Source organism: Balaenoptera acutorostrata, chromosome 15 (assembly GCF_949987535.1).
Source record: "Balaenoptera acutorostrata chromosome 15, mBalAcu1.1, whole genome shotgun sequence".
In the NCBI taxonomy this organism is placed as follows: Eukaryota; Metazoa; Chordata; class Mammalia; order Artiodactyla; family Balaenopteridae; genus Balaenoptera; species Balaenoptera acutorostrata.
This window is the reverse complement of record NC_080078.1, coordinates 77,333,920-77,357,240: the sequence shown is the minus strand read 5'-3', so window position 1 is coordinate 77,357,240 and position 23,321 is coordinate 77,333,920. Positions and strand designations below refer to the sequence as shown.

At 52.8% G+C, this 23,321-nt stretch overlaps 1 protein-coding gene across 5 annotated transcripts in view; it reads left to right on the top strand.

Moving 5' to 3' along the window:
• The window catches only part of PREX1 (phosphatidylinositol-3,4,5-trisphosphate dependent Rac exchange factor 1), a 195,707-nt gene extending 175,964 nt beyond the window's left edge, over positions 1-19,743 (top strand). For 4 of the 5 annotated variants that reach the window (XM_057529298.1, XM_057529295.1, XM_057529297.1 and 1 more), the window contains 14 exons: positions 1,344-1,432; positions 2,725-2,807; positions 2,968-3,058; positions 5,006-5,134; positions 6,775-6,816; positions 8,025-8,242; positions 10,145-10,244; positions 12,005-12,148; positions 12,241-12,355; positions 13,817-13,883; positions 15,170-15,342; positions 15,765-15,867; positions 16,126-16,193; positions 18,013-19,743. In XM_057529298.1, the coding sequence (XP_057385281.1) occupies positions 1,344-1,432; positions 2,725-2,807; positions 2,968-3,058; positions 5,006-5,134; positions 6,775-6,816; positions 8,025-8,242; positions 10,145-10,244; positions 12,005-12,148; positions 12,241-12,355; positions 13,817-13,883; positions 15,170-15,342; positions 15,765-15,867; positions 16,126-16,193; positions 18,013-18,055 (1,465 nt within the window). In that variant the 3' untranslated portion in view covers positions 18,056-19,743. Of the gene's footprint in view, positions 1-1,343; positions 1,433-2,724; positions 2,808-2,967; positions 3,059-5,005; positions 5,135-6,774; positions 6,817-8,024; positions 8,243-10,144; positions 10,245-12,004; positions 12,149-12,240; positions 12,356-13,438; positions 13,567-13,816; positions 13,887-15,169; positions 15,343-15,764; positions 15,868-16,125; positions 16,194-18,012 lie in introns of those variants that run through there. The other variant, XR_009005434.1, reaches the window with a different exon arrangement.
• Positions 19,744-23,321: the final 3,578 nt, after the last annotated feature.

The window sequence follows — 23,321 nt, the reverse complement described above, 5'->3', positions numbered from 1 at the left end:
TCGGGGGGTTTGGTGTGAATGGCCAGTGGCACAGTTGAGGCCCCCGCCGTGGGAAAGAATCAGAGGACATTTCCCAGGAAGCAGTGGGACGGGGCGCTGTTGCCCAGCCATGTGGTTCTGGCGGGGGGTGGTTAGGCCGAGCCCCACAGCACGCCCCAGATGCCCCCTTCGGCTCCCCTGCCCCTGCGCTAACGTTGCAGGGCCCGTCCCCTGGTGGACACCACCCATCCTTTCTGCCTTGGTTCCACTCCACACACGTTGATGGAATGTGGTCCAAGGAAAAGTCAAGATCTGCAGTGTGTTTTAAAATCAGCGTAAGACCTCTGGTTTCTGCAACAAACACTATTTTCACTTGATCCAGGGAGTAAGACCATTTTTTTTCCCTGCTGACTCAGAGGATCTGAATTGTTTTTTCCTGGTTAAGTTAACTATTAACAAGATCAGAGAAGTTTTAATTAGTGGGTTAAATGACTAAAAACCCAATTTCCTGTAATAAACCATAGAGTGAGTGAATGGAATTCCTTACCACAAATAAACAAGCACCATGGCCTCCAGTGAAAGGTTATATAACATCTGACCATTGTGGTTAAAGTAGAATCTTGGAGGGGCACTTCAGTTGTTTGTGGGGAAAATAGAGAACTGATAGAATTTGGCAAGAAAGGCCTTGGGTCCCATCCTCCCAGCTTTTATATCCTTTCAGTCTTCAAGGGACCGGATTGGTCGGTGTTTCTTGGTGTCTGTATCACGAGATGGTCTGGCTGACTGGGTACCGTGTGTTTTTGGAGCCTCTTGTCCACAGACCAAGATCTCTCCATCTCTCTGGGTTTCCATTCTGACATTTTTGGGTCCTCCGATTTTTCTTTTAGTTGTCAGAAAGGTGAAGGAAAGAATTTCAGGGTTGTGATTTTTGATTCCCCGTACCTTCTGAGTTCCTGGGATACAAGCCAAGCAAACACAGTCCTTGTTCTTAGGAGGTTTCCAGCCGGGCTGGGGAGACAAAACATGGAACCATGTGGCCAAGCGTGGCGAATGCAGGTGTGTCCAGGGACAAGGCTGTCCCACGAAGACAGTGACAGGAGTTACACCCGAATGAAAATGATTCTTTGTCCACCTATCACTTCTGTACTGAGGCCTGGAAATATTTCCCCAGCGTCAGACCTAGAGAACGCACCAGGGCAACCCTGCCCGTCTCTGGCTCTGGCGGTTGGCCCATGGTGCCTCCTCTGGGCCAGTCGTCCACCCAAGGGTTTTTTGTCTACGCTCCAGAAAGTGGGTTCCGGGTGCTGGGAGCAGAGGCTGTGAGTGGGAGGGTGACTCATGCCTTCCTCTCTGCTGCTTTGCAGTGAGTGTAACAGCAATCGCGACTCCGTCCTGTCCTCCACCAGCGTGAGAAGTAACAGCTCCTACCTGGGCAGCGACGAGATGGGGTCTGGTGAGTGCAAGGCTCGTGCTCCAGGAGAGGGGTCCCCCAGCGCGATTCTGTTTTGTTTATTTTTATTTTGTTATGCTTTACTCCATGTTATATTGTCTTCTATTACTTTGCCTGGTGTGGTCGTGGTTTTCCTTCAGGCCTTTAGCAAACATTTATTGCACTCCGGTTATGTGCTGGGACCACAACAGTGAATGAAAAGACAAAGATCCCGGCCCTCACGTTCTCCGTGAATGCCACGGACACGGGACAAATAAAAACATACACGATGCAGTTACATGTTGTGGTGAGGGCCCCCGCGTTACTAAAATAGGGCGACCTGATGGTTGCCATGAATGACACATGCTCAAACCAAAAATTCAAATGACACAGGAAAGTTCAAAAGAAGTACATGAAAATAAGTCAGAATCTCAACCTCTCCCCCGGAAATGACTGTTGATTATATTTGGGGATTGCTGGTGAACATGTATTTCTGCACAGATGTGGAGAAATGTGGGTGGACGGCTGGAGGGACAGACAGACATAAATAAGATTTTATAAATTAGATTCTATGTTACTTGGAACTTTTACTGAAAGACTGAAATTTGTTTTTATTTTAGTTTTATTGATTTCAGCCTTTAAAAATTTTATTTTGTGAATAGGACAGACATCCACATGGTTCATAATTCAAAAGGCATGAGAGGGTGGGTGGTGACAAACCTCCCTCCCACCCTTGTTACCCGGCCTCCCGGTTCCCAAGCTCCCACTGTCACTGCTGCCCTATGTGTCTTTCCAGAGGTAGAATCTGTGCATAAAAATTTAATTTTAATTGTACTACAGTTTAACAGAAGAAAAAGAAGCTCAGGTAAAATCAGAGATATTTCTGAACTTTAGATAAATATTTCATCACATAAGATATTCAGCTGCAAAAACTATCCCTGGGGAGGTTTTAGGAAGGCGCTTACATGTGGCAGCTGATTTAAATGAAATGGCTGGGGGATGAATCAGGAGACTGGGATCCGGTTCCTTATCTCTGGCTTTCTGTCTCCTCGTCTGCAGCGTGCAAACTAATAACATTGACTTACAATTGTGTAATGTTTTAGTTCCTGTTGCCCATTTTGCAGATGAAGAAACCGAGGTGCAGAGAGGTCAAGTGATTTGTGCAGTGTCACACAGCCAGGACCTGGGTCTATCAGACTCCAAGTCCACTGTGGGTTTTGGAGCTCTGTAGCTACATTGCTTTCTTGAGAAAGAGGCTGGGAAGGTGTGAGATGGGGCAAGAATAGTTGATGGCTGTGGTTTCTTCCTTCTGCAAGGGGACGAGCTGCCCTGTGACATGAGGATCCCGTCAGACAAGCAGGACAAGCTTCATGGCTGCCTGGAGCACCTCTTTAACCAGGTAGGACCTTTGTCCCAACCCTGGCCTGACCCTGAGTTCTTCCCATCACCCCTGGTAAGAACCCATAAGCCAGGAGCCGGGGCAGCGGCTATGAGTAATGGGTCCCTGCAGCTTGGAGGGCCCTGTGGGCCAAACTAACCCAGAACTTCCTGCCGCCCAGGTGGACTCCATCCATGCACTCCTCAAGGGGCCAGTCATGAGCAGAGCTTTTGAAGAGACCAGGCATTTCCCCATGGACCACAGCTTACAAGGTGAGCAGAGAAGAGTTCCCAGGCAGGGCGAGGGATGACATCCAGCATCCGTCAGGGAGACAGGCTGCAACGGGTGACGTGTGCTGGACAGGCGGCAGGCCACCTGGGCCACGTTCTCAGCTTTGCCCCTCACCTGTTGAATGGCCGTGGGTCAGTCCAGGGGCAGTCGGCAGGTTCATCCCATGGGGCAAATCCAGCCCATGGCCTGTTTTTGTACAGACTGTGAGCTGAGAATGATTTTTCATGTATAATGGATTGTCAAAACGGAACGAAAGAAAGAAAGAAAGAATATGTGACAGAGACTGTATGCCCTGCAAAGCCTAAATCAGTTCCTATCTGACTCTTTACAGAAAAAGTGTGTGGACCCCTGGGCTGGTCCCTGAGCCTTTCTGGGCCTCCGTCTGCCTGTTTATAACATGAGGGGAAGGACTGGAGCACAATTTGCCAAACCTCAGACACCCCCAGCCCCCTTCATCGTTTTAGACATATTCATAGAATCTGCCAACATCTTTACATTTTTTAAACCATATTCATTTGCTGCCCATATTATTGATAGATCAAAGTGTCTCCTTTTAAAAAATTCAATTTTGAAAGGAATTTATTTAACTCCCTGTAAATGGAAAACCAGTATAAAATGTCATAAAATAATGATAAATCCAATGGAAACAGCAACAAAAAATGTCATTGTACTGTAGTTAGGCACTGTTGCCTGCCCAGAGCTCTTTGTTCTTTATTCCTGAGGGGGATTAGTGAGTTAAAGAAGTGTTAAGGACTTACCAGCACCAAATTGAGACCTTCTTCTTGAAATGATTGAGAGAAAAAGATTGACTTTTATGTCCCTCTATTTACTTCTCCTCCCATTTACCCATCTACCCACCTACCCATCCACCCACCCATTTATCTATCCACCCATCCGTCCATCCATCCCATCCATCCATCCATCCATCATCCATCCAATCCATCCATCCATCCATCATCCATCCATCCATCCATCCATTCATCTATCCATCCATCCATCCACCCATCCACCTACCCACTCATCCACCCATCTGTCTACTCCATGCATCCGTGCATTCATACATCCAGTAAATAATTTCCAAGAACCAGCTTGTGTCAGGCCTTGTGCTGGGCCCTGGGGCCCATGAGATGAAAGTGACACTGCCTCTGACCTCAAGGAGCTTCCAGTAGAGTTCAGGAGATAGGAAAAGAAACAAGCAATTGCTCCTAAGTGAGGGTTGGAAGTGGTGAGGAGTTGGGGTGCCCTAGCTCAGCTCTCCCTCCTGCTGTCTCAGGATCATCTCTCCCTGGGATGAACCTTAGAAAGAAGAAATGTCAAACTCAGAGGAAACAAAACCACAAATATCTCAGAAACCTGAGACTTTGTAGCAGGGAAGAGGCCAAAGGAGCGGGGACCTGTGTATGCTTGTCTGGGGCCAGGTTCAAGTCCCTTTTCTGTCACTACCCTGCTGTGTGACTTTAGGCAAGTCACTTTTCCACTCTGTGCCTGGACTTCCTCCTCTGTGTAGAATAAAGGTTACGCTAGGTTACAACTCATGTGCCAGCTCGATTGGTTGTGGCTGTGAGGAGGTAGTACCCAAGAATCCTTCCGTGACTACATCCAGGCTTAGGAGACAAGAATGCCCTGATTGATTTGTGATGCCTGCATTGGATTTGTTGCACCTGTGAGGAGTCACAGCCTCAGATGAGTGGGAAAGAGTGCTGAGATTGATCAGCAATGTCTGCCATGAGTGTGATACTATGAATTCGTAGCACACTTACCATGTATTTGCCTTCCGTGGACCAGATAGTACCCTAGAGTCCTGCCAGTATCCTTGACCTAAGATTCTGAGCTTTGGAATCTAGTGATGGGACAGAGGCCTTTGTGCCACCATTTTCCAAAGCTATCTAATTGTCCCTTTCCTGCCCTCATGTCACTTTCTGCCCCAGAGTTCAAACAGAAAGAGGAGTGTACAATTCGTGGCCGGAGCTTGATCCAGATCAGCATCCAGGAGGACCCCTGGAACCTCCCCAATTCCATCAAGACCCTGGTGGACAACATTCAGAGATACGTGGAAGGTCAGTTGGGCAGGGAAGGCTGTAATGTGGAGGTTTTGTGGCCTTTGGTTCCTGATGTGGAATGTGGAAGGATCAGGAATGGGTCCATCTCCGTGCCCCATGTCTCTCCAGGCCCAGGGAGAGGACAGGAAGAGCGAGTGTCCCTGTCTCAGCTGTGTCCTGCCCTGGGCAAGGCCCTGGGACAGTACACACTTGATCAAGGAACCGCTGATTTGGGGTGCCTGGGGCTTCCTTGCAGAGTCAGGAGGCTAAGAAGGCTGAACTTGTTCCTTCTCAGCTTCCAAAATTGTGGATGTAGTTCAGTTCCTTTTGTTTACTAACCAGGTTACAAGTTGGGGGGTGGGTGGGTCCTGATCGGACTTGGGCGCCCAGGTAATTTTTGATGCTACAGCATTAAAAAAATGTGAATCTGCTGCCAGCATTTATAATCTGAGACCCCACATAAAAGTCTAGATTTCTGGCTATTCTTGAACAATCAGAAGATCTGGCAATAACAGGCCTGCAATTCCGCATTCACACTTGGCTGGAGATGAGTGGTGGCCACCCTCTTTGGGTGGGGGAGGGGTGCCTTCCAGTGCACATGGACCCCACCATGCCCTGTGGCCTGGGGTCTGCTTCATGCACCTTATGTTACCTGCCTGGCCCTTGGCAGCATTTGAGCCTGGGACTCCTGGGTTAGAAGGATCCCAGGCCAGGGAGACATCTGACCAGGACAGCAGGAGGTGCTTGGTCCCAAGGTCATGACCCCAGGAACAGCACCCTCTGAGTTGGAAGTCTGTGTTGGACCTGAGCTGTCCTGTCTTCCAAAACTGTCATTGGTGAAGAGCATGGACTCTGGAGCCAGATGGCCAGTGCTCAAACCCCATCTCTCCCACTTATTGGCTGTGCGACCTTAGCAAGTTCCTTGACTTCTCTGTGCTTCAGTCTCTTCATGTGTAAAATGGGTTCATAGTGTTGTTGTGAGGGGTGAATGAGTCAGTACAAACAAGGCACTTAGTACAGTGCCTGGCACACAGTAAGTCCTCAGTAAGCACATGCTGGTGTTATTACCACACCCTGCCCTGCATCTTAGTGCCTCCCCAGGACAGAATGTATCACAAGAGGGCAAATCCAGAAGCCTTTCAGATTTTTCTTTTAAGCCCCTTCTGCGCCCAAGAGCCTTTATTTGAAGGAAAGAGACCAGGGTGTTAGGCCTGTGTCTGGAAGGTCTGGGCTTTGTCTACACGTGGGCGGGGCTTGGCTGTGTAGGACGATGTGAATAAGTACCTGAGTACACGTGTGAGTGTACGTGGTCTGAGTGTGCTCCCACATGTACGTATACGCGTGTGTCAGGGTGTGCCCACGCACAGGTACAAGGTGTGGGCTGGGGGCTCTGGCCCGGGAGTTGGAGGGGCTGGTGTCAGTCTCTGTGTGGAGGGTATATATAGACAGTTGGGGTGCAGCGAACAGTTGGGGTTTCATCCTCTGGATGTCCAGGGGTTTCTGGAATCTGCTCAACATTCAGTCAGAGCTTCTTGAGCACGGCTCTGTGTACCCAGAGCTTCACTACGAGAAGGGGTCAGGCACGTGGGCTGTGGGGAGGCCTGGCTTGGCTTGCTCCTTCTGCTAACCCCTCTCAGCCCATCTCCTTCTCCTTCCAGATGGAAAGAACCAGCTGCTCCTGGCCTTGCTGAAGTGCACAGGTGAGGGCTTTGAAGGGGCAGCTGTCTGTGATTTGCACACACCCAGGTGCATCTGGGAGAGGCCACCCTGGCAGCCAGTGCCCATGACCGCAGCCCGGGGAAGGCCTCTTCTGCCGGCCAAGGTTGACTTTCCCCTGGTCATCGGGGTCTGCACAGGGGGAGGTAACACCATGGCCTCTAGCCCCTCCAAGAACTACTCAGACCTCACTTCTTCCTCTTGTGTCCAGGGGACAAGTCTCAGGGCCCTGGAGCCAGGAACACTATCTCTTGTCACTTCCCAGGCCTGGGCTGATCTTGATGAGGACACAGGATAGAGCACCGACAATTAGGGAGGCTCTTTGCCGGTAGAGCCCTCAGCCCCAGCCTGGGGCTTCCTACCCTGAAGACGGTGGGGAGGAGGAGGGACTGACAAGGGCCTAGGGGAATCTTAGAGGTGTTCTCTGTCCCTCCCTTCCTTCCAGAAATTCCCAGCCAAGGGGCAGCTAGAATAGGATCTGGGTCAAAATTGGTCACTGAAAACCCATTGGCTAGAGCCAGTCATCAAAAATAATCCCTTCCAGGGAATTCCCTGGTGGTCCAGTGGTTAGGACTCGGTGCTTTCACTGCTGGGGCCCGGGTTCGATCCCTGGTCAGGGAACTAAGATCCCGAAAGCTGCGTAGCACAGCCAAAAGGAAAAAAAAAAAATCCCTTCCAGAATATTAGGACCCTGAATGACTGATTGCCCAAAATTGGCCAGTTCTGTAAATCACATCACAAGCAGGGGGCAAGGAAGTGGTGGTGGGGGAATGATAAGAAGAAGGCATACTTCTCAAAAATAGAGAAAATGCTAAACTGCATTTCTTAAAACATGGAACTGGCGTCATCACTCTCAATCAATGCTGAGAAATATCCTAATAAATAAACAGCTGAGGGTAAGGGTTTGGGGAAAGCCTTTGGAAAATCACAAGTTGTTTTGTTTTTTTACATAGGGAGATGGGTCATTGAGAGAGTTGAGTTTTTCCACAGATTGGCTTGCTTTTGGAGAGCTGAGTTTTGTGGAGTTGCCTTTGGTGCCTGGGATGAATTAACGCTGTCTGCCAAGTTGGCCCCGGATGGGTGGTCGCGTCGGGGAGAGGAGGCTGGTCCCGGGCCCCGGGTTGTGGGGTACAGGCCTGCTGATGGCGCAGGAGCCCCCCGCCCAGCGCGGCCCCGCCCCCTGTGCCCACAGACACGGAGCTGCAGCTGCGGAGGGACAGCATCTTCTGCCAGGCGCTGGTGGCCGCCGTGTGCACCTTCTCCGAGCAGCTGCTGGCGGCCCTGAGCTACCGCTACAACAACAACGGCGAGTACGAGGAGAGCAGCCGGGACGCCAGCCGCAAGTGGCTGGAGCAGGTGGCGGCCACTGGCGTCCTCCTGCACTGCCAGTCTCTGCTGTCGCCGGCCGCGGTGAGTGGGGGGCGGGGGAGGTCTTGCTCAGGCTGTCGCTCACCCCGTTCATTCGTTCGGCGGCTGTTTATCGAGCACCTACTGTGTGTCACTGTTACAGGCACTGGGGACCCAGCAGTGGACAAAACAGAGAGTTCGTTTACTCAGGGACCTTATACCCTGCTTTTGGGGAGATAGACATAAACAACTAAGGACCAGGGATGGTATAGACCAGTGGTTCTCACCAGGGCAGTTTTGCCCCCAGGGTACACTCGGCAATCTCTGGAGACATTTTTGGTTGTCACAACTGAGGGAAGAGGAAGTACTACTGGCATCTGGTGTGTAGAGGCCAGGGAGGCTGCTAAACCTCCTACAGCACGGAATGCTCACCCCCGTCCCCACCCCCCAGCAGGTAATTCTCTGGCCCCAAGTGTCAGTAGTGCTGCAGTTGAGAAACCCTCATTTATAGTGTTAAGGGCTAAGGGGAAAAACTAAGCAGGGAAGGAGACGGGAAGGGGACAGGAAGGTCTGGGGTGGTGGCAGTTGAAAGTTTTGATAAGGCAGCCACTGAGGGCCTCAGTGAGAGGTGACATCTGACCTAAGAACCGAAGGAGGGGAGGGGGTGAGCCATGAGGACACTGGGGAGGAGCCCTCCAGGCAGAGAGAACAGCAGGTGCAAAGGTCCTGAGGCAGGAGGATGCATGCAGTGTTTGAGATACAGCGAGGTACCCAGTGTGGCTGGAATAGAGTGAGTGAGCCAGGGGAAGGTGGGGGAGGTGAGTCCTGAGAATTAACTGGGGTCTGACTGTTCGGGGTCTTGCAGGCTGTTGTAGGACTTTGGCTGTTACTCTGAGTGGGTGGCAGTCAGGGGAGGGTTTTGAGAAGAGGAGGGACAGGATCTGACTTTGATACTTAAAGGATCACCCAGGCTGCGGGGTGGGGAAGAGTGTAGAGGGGCAAGGGCAGAAACTGGGAGACCAGTGAGCAGGCTTTTGTGGTAATCCGGGTCAACTTTGTTGGTGCAAATAGCATCTTGTTTAGTCCTTGCAGTAGCCCCCAGGCAGGTCCTTTACCACCCACTTTTTAAGGATGAGAACACTGAGGCCCAGGGAACCTGTGTGAACCTGGGAGTCTGACTCTAGACCTGGTTGCCCCAGACTGCCCTGCCTTCTCCACATCTCTTTTATCTCTGAGTGCCCTGTCCATCCACTCTCAGGGCTCAGAATCAGGGTGGGTCCCTCTACCAGCCCCCGGAGGAGGCAGAGCCAACGACTCAGCATTTCGGGGTACTGGTACCCAGAGCCGATGCCCCCCCAGAAATCCAGCCGGCAGCAGTATTTGCTCTGTGCTGTTCGCTCCTCCACCCGTGTGCCCAGGCCTGACCTCCCCCCACCTTGCAGCCCTGAGCCTCCTAGACATTTTCCCAGGCCGGACAGGAAGCCACAGCTGCAGCGGTTTGGGAAAGAGTGGCCATAGTGCGCCCTCTGCTGGCCGATGTTGCAGACAGGTGCCTGCCTGGTGGGAGACACCCTCTCATTGGTTTCTGGAACTGAGTGCCCAGCCCTCACTTTCTTCTTCTCTGATGAGGACACCAGGACCCAGTGTGTTAATTCAGCAGTTGCCAGGATATGCAGGCTCTGAGCTGGGTGCTGCGCTGGAATGGTTCAGTGGGATTGGTGGGTTGACCCGGGTAAGAGGGCCACCCAGCATGTTAGAGCAGAGATGGGCTCTGACCTGGGAGGTGCAGGACAGGCCTGGAGCAAACATGATCTCACGTCCAGCTCCAGAGAGACCTGCGCAAGACCTCATGCCTGGTAGCGCCACATCCTGGTGTGTCAACTAGAGTTGAATCCCAGCATCTTGAAGTGACACCTGGGGCAGGGGTGGCACCTGTGACTCCTCCACTCTGTCTTGCTCTTGCAGAAAGAGGAACGGACCATGTTGGAGGACATCTGGGTGACCCTGTCGGAGCTGGACAACGTCACCTTCTCCTTCAAGCAGCTGGACGAGAACTACGTGGCCAGTGAGTGATTCCTCCCACCCCACCGTGAGAGTCGGGGTTCTGGGGTCACCCTGTCCCTCCCCCTGCCACCAGGCCAGCTGCCTAAAGTTGACCCAGGACCCAGTTGACCCAAACCCCATGCTCCCAACATACAGGGAAGGAGAGGGTCCCTTTTTTTTATAAACCCAGCCGTCTCCTACAGCGCATAAGAGGGAAAAACAGCCAGTACCCAGTTCTTATTAAAACTCCTAGAGATAACCTTCTGTGGGATGAAGACGTGTTAAGATTTTCTAAGAACTTACACCATAATTTTCTTCTTTCCTTTCTTTCTCCCTCCCTCCCACCCATCTTTCCACTCACCTACCCACTCATCCACTCATTCATCTACTCATCCATCCACCCATCCATTTATCCATCCACCCATCCATCACCCATCCACCCACACACTCATCCGTCTATCCACATACCCATAATTACGAGCACATGATACGTGTCAGGCTCAGTTTTAGGTTCTGGGCCACAGTGGAGAGATATACGGCCATGGTTTCTGCCCTCCTGGAGCTCACATTGTAGTCCAGTGGGTCTCAGCCCTGGCTGCGCTGGGATCACCCAGGGAGCTTTTCAGATACTGATGCCTCAGTCCCAGTCCCAGCCCTGGTGATTTGGATTCAGTCTGTGGGGTGGATCCTGGGCATTGGGATTCAAGATAAGCTTTCCAGGTGACTTCGATGTATAGCCAGGACTGAGAATCACTGCGCTCGGTTCTAGAGCCATGGTTCTCTGAGTGGGATCCCTGGACCAGCGGCACCTGGAAACTTGCTAGCCTAATTCTCAGGCCCCATCCCAGACCTACTGAATCCAAAACTGGAAGTAGAGCCCAGAAATGTGTGTCAACAAGCCCCCCTGGTGATTTTGAAGCATGCTAGTTTGAGAACCCCTGCTTTTTTTGTTGTTGTTTTTTATTATCACCTCCCTAAGGAGCTTGTTTAGACAATTTTTTCCTAATCGCCACACCCCCATGAAATTTTTATATCATGGATATACTATATATCTGTTTATGTACTATATGTATATATGTGCTTTACATATAAAAAGAGTAAGTTTTTTTTTTTTTGCCTTTGCCCCCAAAACCAATTTTTACCTCCTCGGAGGTGATATCACCCTGTTGAGAATGTGTAAACTAGAGCCTAGAAGCACAATGGGTTTCATTTCGGGTACCAGTTGGACTTGGTTGGCAGTGGCTGCCTGTCTGTAGGCCGGCTTGGGCTCAGGGAGAATTATCCATCCATTAGTGATGTCTGCTATGGGTGCAGGATGGGGTGTTAGCGCCACCCCTGCCACAAGCTCTTCGCTATGGGTGTAAATAAGATGCAGGTGCTGTTTGAGGGTAGCTTTTGCCAGGTAGAGGCCCTGGGCTACCAGGTGAGAGGTAGAAGCAGCATTGGTGTGGCTCTGAAGATAAACACAACAACTCCGCAGCTGGGCAGAATCAATGTCAGGTGTAAGAATTAAGCAGTAGAAACTGGGACCTGTCAAGGGAGGTGAAAAGGGAGGTCAGAGGCTGCTCCTCTGAGTGGTAGGGGGACGGGGCTATCTGAGGTGCCCCGAGACTGTGGGAGGGCAGGAAGGTCTGAAGCCGCGGCTCTGGGGTAGGCAGACAGGGAGGTCCTGGGACATCACAGTGGCGATCTGAAGGAGGTCTGTAGCTGCCCTCGCGGAGGTGGGGCAGGGCCCCTCCAGCCTTGATGCTGAGCCCTCCGCCCCACCATGGCCCCCAACAGACACCAACGTCTTCTACCACATCGAGGGCAGCCGGCAGGCACTGAAGGTCATCTTCTACCTGGATAGCTATCACTTCTCCAAGCTGCCCTCCCGCCTGGAGAGCGGGGCCAGCCTAAGGCTGCACACCGTGCTCTTCACGAAAGGTGAGCCGCAGCGACGGGCTGAGTGGGGCCCACCGGGGATGGCCGTGCACGCCGGGAGCCAAGCACCTGCCCTCGCTCTTCTTCCTTCACAGCTCTGGAGAACATGGAGGTGCCGCCTCCTCCAGGCAGCCAGACGGTGGAAGATTTGCAGCAGGAGATCAATGCCCAGTCCCTGGAGAAGGTTCAGCAGTATTACCGCAAACTCAGGTATCTGCACGGGCTACGTGATGGGGGCAGGGTTCTGAACACTGTCACGGGGAGTGAGCATTAGCGTGTAAGGCACCAGACAGGCCCCCAGTGCGGGGGTAGGCAATGCCCTTTCTTGAGCATCTACTGTGCGCCAGGCCCTCTGCCTACACAAGCTCATCAGATTCTCACAACAGTCACTGGCAGCCATTCTAACCTAGCCATTCTAACCCACTTTGCAGATGAGGAAACCGATGCCCAGAGAGCACACCCAGCTTGCCCAAGTCACGCAGCTAGACTGGGTCTGCTTGGCTTCAAAGCAGCCCCTTCCATCTGGGAGGAGATGCCTGTTTCATTCTGCATGGGGGTGGGAGCTGGGACAGGGGCCCTGGGATTCTTGAGCCTGTGAGTGAGGGACATGACCCCAGAGCCTCGGCCTTGCTCAGGGGAGACCCCCAGAGAGAAGAGAAGAGTAGGGGTCACATCCGCCAGGAGGAAGCCTGGGGCCCAAGGAGGCAGCTCCCACTACTGCCGCCCCCATCCCAGCCCCTTCCTACTTCTGCCTCACCTTCTCCCTCCGTGAAGAAGGTGGGCTGGGAATTAGGAGACTGGGGTTTCAGGGTGTGGTAAGGGCTTTACCATTTGGAAATGGGAGAATGATGCTTTCATATGTCTGTTCAGGGAAAACATCTACCTGTATTATTATAACTGGCATCTCTTTGGATCATTCGATGCCATCAATCTGTTCTGTGCCATTCACTGAATATTTAAAAAATTGCCTCTGTAATCATTCATTCATCTCCTCTTTCATTCAGCACCTGTCAGTCACGGCCTTTCATAGGCCAGGTTCTGTTCTGGGTGCTCACTTAGGAGTCAATAGTGACCAAACAAAGCCTGTTCTTCATGGAGGGTAGATTCTAGAGCTGCTGTGGTCTGGCCCGCCCCCTGTTTTGTCAATAAAGTTTTATTAGCACACAGCCACGTTCATCCGTGTGTGTATTGTCTCTGGCTGCTTTTGTATTGCAACAGCAGAGCTGAGTAGCATCTTGATAGAGACTGACTGGTCTACACAGCCTAAAATATTTACTCTTTGGCTCTTTACAGAAAAAGTTGGCCAAGCGCTGTTCTAGAAGGGGAGATAAGCAATAGCCCAGTAAACAGAGCCGCGTGACGTGTCAAGTGATGAGGGCGCTCGGAGGAGAGACACAGCAGGATGGGAGAGAGAGTGGGGTGTCAGTGCCGATTCTGACGGCCAGTCGGGGGGAGGTGGCATTTGAGGAGTGCCCGGGGGGCCCCTTCCTGCTTCCCCCAGGGCTGCTGGAGGAACAGGTGACTGTGGGCGTGGAGAGCTGTGCCAGCCGCTCTTAATGATTTGTTTCCTCCGGTTGTTGGAGGGCAAAACGGCTGCGGCTGCAGTGGGGCAGGGGCTGGGAGGACGGTGGGCGTGGCGGCCCTACCCTCACCCCCGTCTTCCTCTCTCAGGGCATTTTACCTGGAACGGTCTAACCTGCCCACGGACGCCAGCACCACAGCGGTGAAGATAGACCAGGTGTGCCCTCCTTCCCCTCACCTGCCGTGGAGCTTGGGCAGGGCTGGGGGTTCGCGCGGTCAGACAGGGCCCAGGGTCACACCCCAGCCAGAATCCTGGCCGTGATGCCCCGGAGGCCTCTGCAGTCCCTCCTCCAGGAAGTCTTCTGGGATAACTCCTTCCCCATTCGAGAAATCCTGACATCTTCCCCACCCACTTCAGAATCCCTTAGATGATGTATTCTCACTGGCACCCACTCACCTGTGCCTCTTGCATCTCCCTTGTTCACCGCAGCATCTCTCTGAGGCTGGAGCCCTGCACCAGATGCGGCCATGCAGTGCTCTTTTTGTGTATTTCCAGTTTGTTGCCAGCATTTAAAAGTCAAAAGATTTCCCACAAAACGGAGGCTTCTAGTTTATTTTGAGCAGTGGAAATAAATACCTGGCTGTCTGGGCCACGTTCCCGCGTGCTGCAGGCCTTTCCCTCTCTGCCCAGGGTCTATCAGGCCTCGATTTCTTTTTTAAAAATATTTATTTATTTATTTATTTGGCTGCATTGGGTCTTCGCTGCGGCACACGGGATCTTCGTTGCAGCGCTTGTTGTGGCGCGTGAGCTTCTCTCTAGTTGTGGCGTGCGGGTTTTCTCTTCTCTCGTTGTGGTGCGAGTTCCAGAGCGTGTGGGCTCTGTAGTTTGCGGCACGCGGGCTCCAGTTGAGGCGTGCGAGCTCAGTAGTTGTGGCGTGCAGGCTGAGGTGCCCTGCGGCGTGTGGGATCTTAGTTCCCCGACCAGGGATCGAACCCGCGTCCCCTGCATTGGAAGGCAGATTCTTTACCACTGGACCACCAGGGAAGTCCCTATCAGGCCTTGATTTTGACAGTGGTTTTGGGGCTCCTGGCCTCGGACCGTGAGGCTGGGCTCCGAGAGAAGGGCTGGGCACAGCCCTCCGGGAGTTTGTATAATAGTCTGGCTGGCAGCGTCTTGAGACGACACAGGAAGCAGTGGCCAGTGTTCTGTGCCTGCACAGGCGACGCAGGAAAGGGGAGGTGGGGCAGAGCAGAAGGGACGCTGTTCCTGGGGAGGTGCTGCTATTTGGAGAGGACAGGAGTGGGTATTCGCTGAGGCTTGGTCGTGGGCACACCTGGGCAGGTGAAGAGAATTAGATGGGAGGGTTAGACCTGGAATATATCGTGAGCACAGGAGGTGAGCCGAGAGGACAGCTGCTGTAACGGAGCTGGATTGGAGGTGGTGACGGGGAGGAAGGACAGGTGGGGGCCTCCTCCAACCGTCCGGGTGTGTGTGCCTCGCAGCTGATCCGCCCCATCAACGCCCTGGACGAGCTCTGCCGCCTCATGAAGTCCTTCGTCTACCCCAAGCCTGGTGCCGCTGGGAGCTTGGGCGCCGGCCTCATCCCCATCTCCTCCGAGCTCTGCTACCGCCTGGGGGCCTGCCAGATCACCATGTGCGGCACGGGCATGCAGAGGTGCGCGGGCCCTGAGCGGGGGCGGGCCTCTGGGTGGTTTGGGGGCCCAGGATGGGAGGACGAAAGCCAGGTTTGAATCCTGGTTCTGCCGCTGCCTGTTGAGCCCAGACGAGGCCGTGGCTGCCCCCGCCCCCCGCCGAGCCTCAGTTTGTCTGCTGTGAAATGGGACCTCGGGAGGAGGTGGTCCTGGGAGGGCTGCTGAGCTTCCCGGTTCTCCCACCCTGGTTGGTGTGACTGAGCGTCTCTGCAGCCTGGTTCTGCTGGAGCATCCATTCAACCTGAGCAGGAATGATCGCGCCTCTTGGTTGGGGCAGATCGGGACACTTTCCCACTTCTGTCCTTTGTCCCTGCTGCTCTGACTGGGGTCTTGGGGGCCGTGGGGGGGCAGGCAGTCGCCCCCGTCTCACCTGCCGCCCCTGCAGGAGCACCCTGAGCCTCTCCCTGGAGCAGGCGGCCATCCTGGCGCGGAGCCACGGGCTGCTGCCCAAGTGCATCATGCAGGCCACGGACATCATGCGGAAGCAGGTGAGGGGACCCATCCCCCGGGGCCCCGCCAGGCTGCGTGCGGGGCACCCAGATCCGGGCCCGGTGGGCACAGGGAGAGGTGGACTCACAGCCCGGGTGGGATGAGGGGCCGTCTGGGCACTGGGCTGATGCCCATCTCCCCATCTAGAGGGCTGAGGACTTCAGCTCCCGTTACGCCCACCCACACCCACATGCTTCCTCAAGCGCCCTGGGCTCCGTGCAGAGGCAGCCCAGGGCCTCACCGTTCTTTCTTCCCAGGGCCCCAGGGTGGAGATTCTGGCCAAAAACCTCCGAGTCAAGGACCAGATGCCCCAGGGTGCACCGCGGTGAGTGGCTGTCCCTCCCCGTCTCCTTTCCTCTCCTCCCTTCCGTGAAGGACAGGACTTGGGCTGGGCTTCACCCCAGACAGACCCGCTGGTGTTCAGATGGGGCTTCCCCTCTCATTTACGGGACCCCATTTGGGAAACAACAAATACGACTCAGTCTGTTACCTCCCAGAGCTCCCACTTTGGCTGGGAAAGTACGGCAGGGCCCCCAGAGTGAGCCATGGGGCAGTAATTTGTGTGCCCCCCACCGGCTCACCCACCGCCCTTCTCTGCCGCCCTGCTGCCCTCAGAGCCCTCAGCCCACCTGCTTCATCCTGTCCTCACGGCCCATCATCTCCACATTGAAGTCAGACCTTCTCGTGGTACTGTGTGCAGCCCCCTTTCCCAGGAATAACTAATTTTTGTGCGTCTTCCCTCTCCATCCACACTGCCCTGCTTTGCTGTTGACATAGGCCCACAATTTTTAAATAACTTTTTAATTTTGAAATAGTTTGACTATCTGACTATTTTGAAATAGTTTGACTTGCAGGAAGTTGCAAAAATTGTACAGGGAGTTTCCATGTGGTCCTTCACTCAGCTCCCCCCGCCAAGAATAATGTCTCACGTAACCACAGAACATTGTCAAGACCAGGAAACGGTGTTGGAGCAATACAAGAACTCATACAGATCTTATATATGTTTCACTAGTTTTTTGCATGCACTCTCTTAGCCCTCGTTATTGTTATTATTATTTTTAGGCCACGTGGCGTGGCTTGTGGGATCTTAGTTCCCCGGCCAGGGATTGAACCCGGGCCCTCAGCAGTGGAAGTGCGGAGTCCTAACCACTGGACTGAGAGGGAATTCCCCTCATTTCTTTTACTTTTTTATTTTTAATTTTTATTTTTTGGCCTCACTGTTTGGCATGCGAGAACTTAGTTCCCTGACTGAACCCGTGCCCCTTGCAGTGGAAGCATGGACTCTTAACCACTGGACCGCCAGGGAGGTCCCTCCCCTCATTACTTTTAAATACTTTTATATGTCGCTTCCCCCGCTCCAGGCACCATTCTAGTATCTTTACCTATATTAACTTATTTGCTCGAAACAACAACTCTGTGAGCAAGGTACTATTACTATCCCCCATTGGCAGGTGGGGACACTGAGGCCTAGAGAGGTTAAGTATCTTGTCCAAGGTCATACAGCTAGCACACAGAGTCACAGAGTTGCGCTTCTGAACCCAGGCATTCTAGGCCCAGAGGCCACGCTCCTGACCGCTGTGCCACCTTGCTTCCCTGTCTTGTCCATGTCACCACAGCAGCCTCCTGTCTGGTCCGGTCCCCCTGCCATCATTCTCCCCACAGCAGATCTACCGTCTCCCCTGCTTGAAACCCATTAGTGGCTCCTTCTTACTTGAGGGTAGAGCTCAGAATCCTTCCAATGCAGAAAGGAAACCAAGGTAGCTCCCCATGTGCTGCAGAGAGAGGCCCCAAGATATATTAAGTAAAAGACTCCAGTGGCAGAGTGCTGGGTCTACTTTGCCACCATTAGCGTGGAAAAATGCACACACACCCACACAAGTACCTTAACACAAACATGCGCATGTATATGTGTCTGTTTTTGTAAACCCCTTGCCAGTCTGGAGGGAGCAAGACTCCTGTGGGGCGGGGACTGTACCACTAGGGGAACGTGGGCGGCATCAGTAATTTTTCACTCTGCATCTTTTTACACCTGTTGAGTTTTGCTGTCTGGGCGTGGATTACACGTTCACATAAATCACATGTTGCAATAATAATAGTAGGCCTTGGCCTGCCGGGCTGCTCCTCACCCTCTTCACCTCCGCCAGGCTCTACCGCCTCTGCCAGCCGCCGGTGGACGGAGACCTCTAGACGCTGAGGTGCCTCGTGCTTGGCTGCGTCCTCTGGAGCTGGGATTTGGGAGGACACAGGGGGCCGTGTGGCCTTCTCCAGAGCTGGCCCGAGACCTCCTCTCCCACCTGCTTCAAGATCTGTCCGGCCTCCTCCATCACCTCCTGGGAGGATAAGCAGTGCCCCCACTCTTGGATGAGCTGGTGGATCGACCCTGGGCTGGCATGTTCTTCACACTTCTGCCAGAAGCCCGAGGGGTGCTGGGGACCCACAGAACTGATGGGTGCAGCCAGGGCCTGGGCTCCGGCCTGCAAGTCCGTAGAACACAGGGGAGAAGTCACGGGCACTGCAGCTGGAGGCCCGCGGCCCCAGCTCCCTCGGGATGGCTCAACCTGCACTTTGGAAACCTCTGGTTTCCTTCTATGTCCACATTCCAGGCGACCACATGTGTCTGCTCCTCTTCCTCACCTTAGCTTCCAGATTCCCCCCTAACCCTGTACTAATCTGCCTGATGGACTCGGAAAAGCCGGGCCTCTGCCGGTAAAGACAGAGGGACAGGGCACAACGCCTGTTACCAAGAGGACGGTCGAAAGCCACACTGGCTTCCGGCATCAGCGCCATTGGAACTGGAGCCATCAGCCCTGGGCACGAGATTTGCTCTGACTTTATTTATATGGCGTGAACTCTCTATGGTTTATTTTGGGGTTTTTATGTTGTCGTTGGTATCGTTGAGATTTTTTTCCCCCCAGGTTGTGTGATTATATATTTGACATTTTAAATTTCAAAGAAAGCTATATTGTCTAACAGGGGACCAGCATAAGGTAGTATTGACAACTTTTCCCAGTTCTACTAAAAAAAAAAAAAAAAAAGAAAAACTAAATTATTGAAAATTCAAAAGATGTCAGTATTTCATCTTTTTAATATTAGGGTCTTAAGATATGGCTTACAGGTATCGACTAGGGTTCCTTTTCCCACCCACCCTCGGTTCTCCAGCAGTTGGTCTGTATCAGGGTGAATTACTTTGTTCTTTGAACGACTGCCTACAAGGGTTTGAGAGGTGGCTGGGCCAGGCCTGGGGGCTGGAGGGGGTTGAACCATCCATTGGAGAGGCAGTTCCACACTGATGTCTGCCCTCTGCAGGTAGAAGGGCCGCCGGGAAACACTGAGTGGTACCTTCTGTAATTTATTTTTTGATGTTAACTCAGAGCAGGGCATTTGGGACTTCTCAGCCAGCTAGAGAGACAGGAAGCTACCCTGCCCACCTGGGCACAGGGACCCACACAGGATCCCCCCTCTGCCCCCCAGCAGTTTGTCCCCTCTAGGTTCTGTTGCCAGCAGGGAAATGTCACAGCTGGGACAGAAGGGAGGAGTCTTTCCAGCCTTGGCTGATGGGTGAAATCAGGTGTGGGTTTCCCACTGACCTGGAGGCTTGAAGACCCATCAGCATCTTGGCCCCCTGCACCCCCAGGGGCCGCCTTCCCTCTCTTGCCACCCTGCACCAGATTGCAAGAGGTGGGCTTGTTGCAGGACAGAGGTGGCACAGATACAAACGAGGACCCTGTGGCAGAAACGGAGAGGGGCCCCCGAGGGCAAGGGCGTCGTGCACTGGTTTACTTTGAAATGTACAGATCTTCTCATTCAATTCATGATAGATTTTTTATTATTATTATTAAAAGTCGGTTTATAATACAAAGATCCTGATCTGTGGCGAGTTCCTTTGGGGCCAACCCTGGTCGTGTGGAGGTGGTTAGGCCGGCCAGCATCACAGGCGGAGTGAGCAACGGTTTTGAAGATTGCACGGAGGACGATCGCTTCGATACCGTCAGGGCCCTTGAGGCAGCGACCCCTGCTCAGTGAGTTACCACTCTGAACCTCAGTTTCCTTCTCTAAAATGGCAGTATATATATTGCCTTGCAGGGGACTGGTGAGGAATACCCGAGATTGTACCGCGGCTCTGCCATTCAGGTGTGCCAGGAAAATTACCGTCTTTATATGTATTTCACCTTTATTTTGGATTCTCAGTTCCTATTTCACTGTGATGGTGGAAAAATGTGACTGTTCTTCCAGGCATTCCCTTGCCTCCTTCTGATGTCATGCCAGGACTCTCTGTCTCACATGTGCCCGCGGATCAGGGTGGGTCTGAGGGACGAGCCATCCTCTGCCCCAACTTGCAAGGCCCGTTTGGTCTGGAATCCACGGGAGTGGAGTTCCAAGTACTCAACACGTGGTTGGGCTGGTTCCTGGCCAATCAGAATCCACGCTGGCCGCAAACGGACCAATCAGAACAGACGCCAGCACAGATGCTGTTCCTGCATACCAGGACCTGTGGTCTCGGTCCCATGCTGTGAGCGCCTTATCACCGGCCCAAGCCCGAGCCATGTTTATAAAGCTGCCTGAGTCCGTCTGCCGTGTCAGAGAAATCTCATTCCCCGGGCTGAATTGGCCTGCAGACCTGTTTTGCCAGGCCTGCCCCATGCCTGTCTTTCTTCGTCTCCCTCCCTCCTTGCCTCTCCACTCCTTCATCCCGACCTCTTCCCTCCTTCATTTCTTTCCCTCCTTTACCACGCTTTGGAAAACACTGACCTCTATGAAAGGCTTCTTTCGGGTGCCTTCCTCTTTAGGCCCCCCACTATCATGGCCATACTTGGGACTCCCCTGAGTCCTGCCATTTTGGAAGAGAGCCCCTTCTCTTTTAATCTCTTTTCCTTCTAAACTACCTGTCCCAGAGCTCATTCTCTCCAGGCCCAGACTGGGTTCCTCCCAGAGAGAGAGCCTTGTGTCTTTCAGTTACAGGTTTCAAAAGACTCAATACTGTAGTTGACGAGAGTGAATCCTGGTGGGATTTCGGGCACAGTGATGGACTGATTGCTTGGATTATCTGAAGCCAGTGTTTGGATACAGGGAAAATCACTCTAAGGGGAGAGCCACCACCTCGATCTGTATTTGGGGTCAAACCGGGAGGGTTTGATGTCTTCCTCCAGGCAGACACTTTCACAGGAAGCAGGAGTGTCTGCCTGTCCTGCACCCTGAGGGCCTGCAGTGAGAAAAGTGGGTTCTCCTGCGGTGATGGACAGGGGCAGCTTTGGTTTAGGAGCTGAGAAGTGGGATCTCTGCGGCCTTGAGCGAGCCACTTTCCTTCTTAGACAACAGAGCTGCATCAGCAAACAGGGTGGAAGCCCAGGGCTGTTTCTTTCTCTGGAAGGCCTTTCTCTCAGTACAAAGTGGAGTACGAAGGGCTGCTTACAGCAGGAGAGTGTTTTGTAAGAGACAAGAGATCTCAAACTGGCAGCCAGTGGACTGAAACTTGGAAATTGACGTGGGTTTTGTTTTTGTTTTCCCGATATGGTGTTTTTATAATTTTGAATTAGTTACTCATACTTAAGAACCAGCAGCTTTCACTTCCAAATTCTGATTTGGGGTTTGTCTTGAAAATTCAGAAGCTCTGGTCCCAGTGGCCCTTGTGGTACCACGTGTCCTGCCTGGTCACATATCCACTGGAACTGAGGAGTGGCCACTGCTTTTGGGCAATGTGCCAGCTTTCCATCCCCCACCTGGCCCAACACACTCCTTTACCTGACCTGCTCAGCTCCAGGATGGCCCTGCCAGCGCTGGCCTCTTGACCATTCAGATCTTCAGCTCTGGAGTTGCCATGGTGATGTTGGCTAAGAGAGGAGCTGGTGACCAGGAGTTGCAGTGCTGACCAACGGAGCATCAAGAGGTGGGTGAATCCCCGCAGCTGATGAGTCTCTAGAACCCTGGTTCTCTGCTCCCTTTGAGCCTCAGAGCTGACTCGGATAAGGTCCTTTGGTGTAGGTTGTGTTAGGGGCCACTCAGGAAACCAAAGGTGGGATGGAGTGTGTTGGCCACTTTGTGATTTTATCTAAATTTAACTGTTTATGTATTTACCATCTTCCTCTTCCATGGGTGAAGCACCCTGAGAGAAGGAGTCACGTCAGTCCTGTCTGCTGTGTCCCAGTGTCTGGCCCAGTACCGGGCATCAGTGAACCATGGCTAAATGAAAGAAAGAAGGCTCATAACTATTAGAGCCAGGAACCCACACCCCAGCTGTGTGCAGCCAAGGTACATGCCTCTAACCATGTGCTCTGCACCTGGCTTTGTTCCGGGACTGGGCTGGATTGTTGAGAACTGGGACGGCCTGGGCTGAGACCTTTGAAGTCAGATACCCTCGCCTGCCCACTGGCCTGGCAGGCTGCTGTACTTGCAGGAAGTCACCATCTCTCTCAGAGCCTCAGTTTCCTTCTCTGAGAAATGGAGACGTTCACACCCAAATTTAACTTTCAGGGGGTAAATGCCATGCCCTATCTGTCCAGCAGATGGCGCTAGGGACCGTGTAGTGCCCAGAGCTTGCGGTTACCTGGGTTTGAGTCCAGAGGCGTCCTGCCTACCTGACTTCCAACCCAAACACTTGTTCCTGGGTGCCCACATTTGGGACAGAGGCAGCCTGGAGGCAGGGGCTGGGACTGTCTGGATGATGGGTACTGGCCCCTGCCCTTCTGGGCTGGGCTTGGCCTAACTTGGTATGGGTATTTTCTTTTTCTCTATTAAACATTTTTTTTCTTTATTTCTCTTTCTTATTTTTATCTCTTTCCTCTCCATTTTCTTTCCTTTCTAACTTTTTAGTTTTTTTTTTCTTTGTCCCGTAACATGTCTGTGAGCTGCACTCTGTTTTAATATTCTCTTCCCTTGTGTGCTTTTCCTTCTCTCCCTTCTTTCTTCCCTTGCAATTGGATGTATGAGAAGGATCTGAAAGACCCTTGTAAACTGTAAAGTGAGGTGCTCATGAGGGCTGTGACCAGGAACCTGCAGTTACTAATGCCCACCCCTCCACTGCCGTGAGCCCTGACCTGCCTGGAATCGCTGACCTCCAGGTGGCGCTTTGGGCCGGACTGTCCCGACCGAGCCTCTGAGAGCAACTGCAGGGGCTTCGGTTTTAAGTCCCCAGGGTTTCGGGGCTTTGAGGGGAGGTGAATCAGAAAGCCTAGCCAAAAGCTGCCCCTCTCTGGGCAGCTAGTAACATCCCTGGAGGGTTGGGAGAAGGAGAGGACAGCAGGGCCCAAGTTAGAGTCCCCTGATGAGCTGTGTGACCTTGAGCAGGGCCCTGTCCTTCTCTGTGCCTCAGTTCTCCCACCTATGATGAGAGGACATACAACTCAATTCCTCAAAAAGGACTTCTGGTCTTCTAGCCAGCCTGTCCTAGACTTCTCTGAAGGACCAATAGCAATGTTCAGAATCTCTCATGTGTTTTCTTTTTTTTTGAATTTTATTT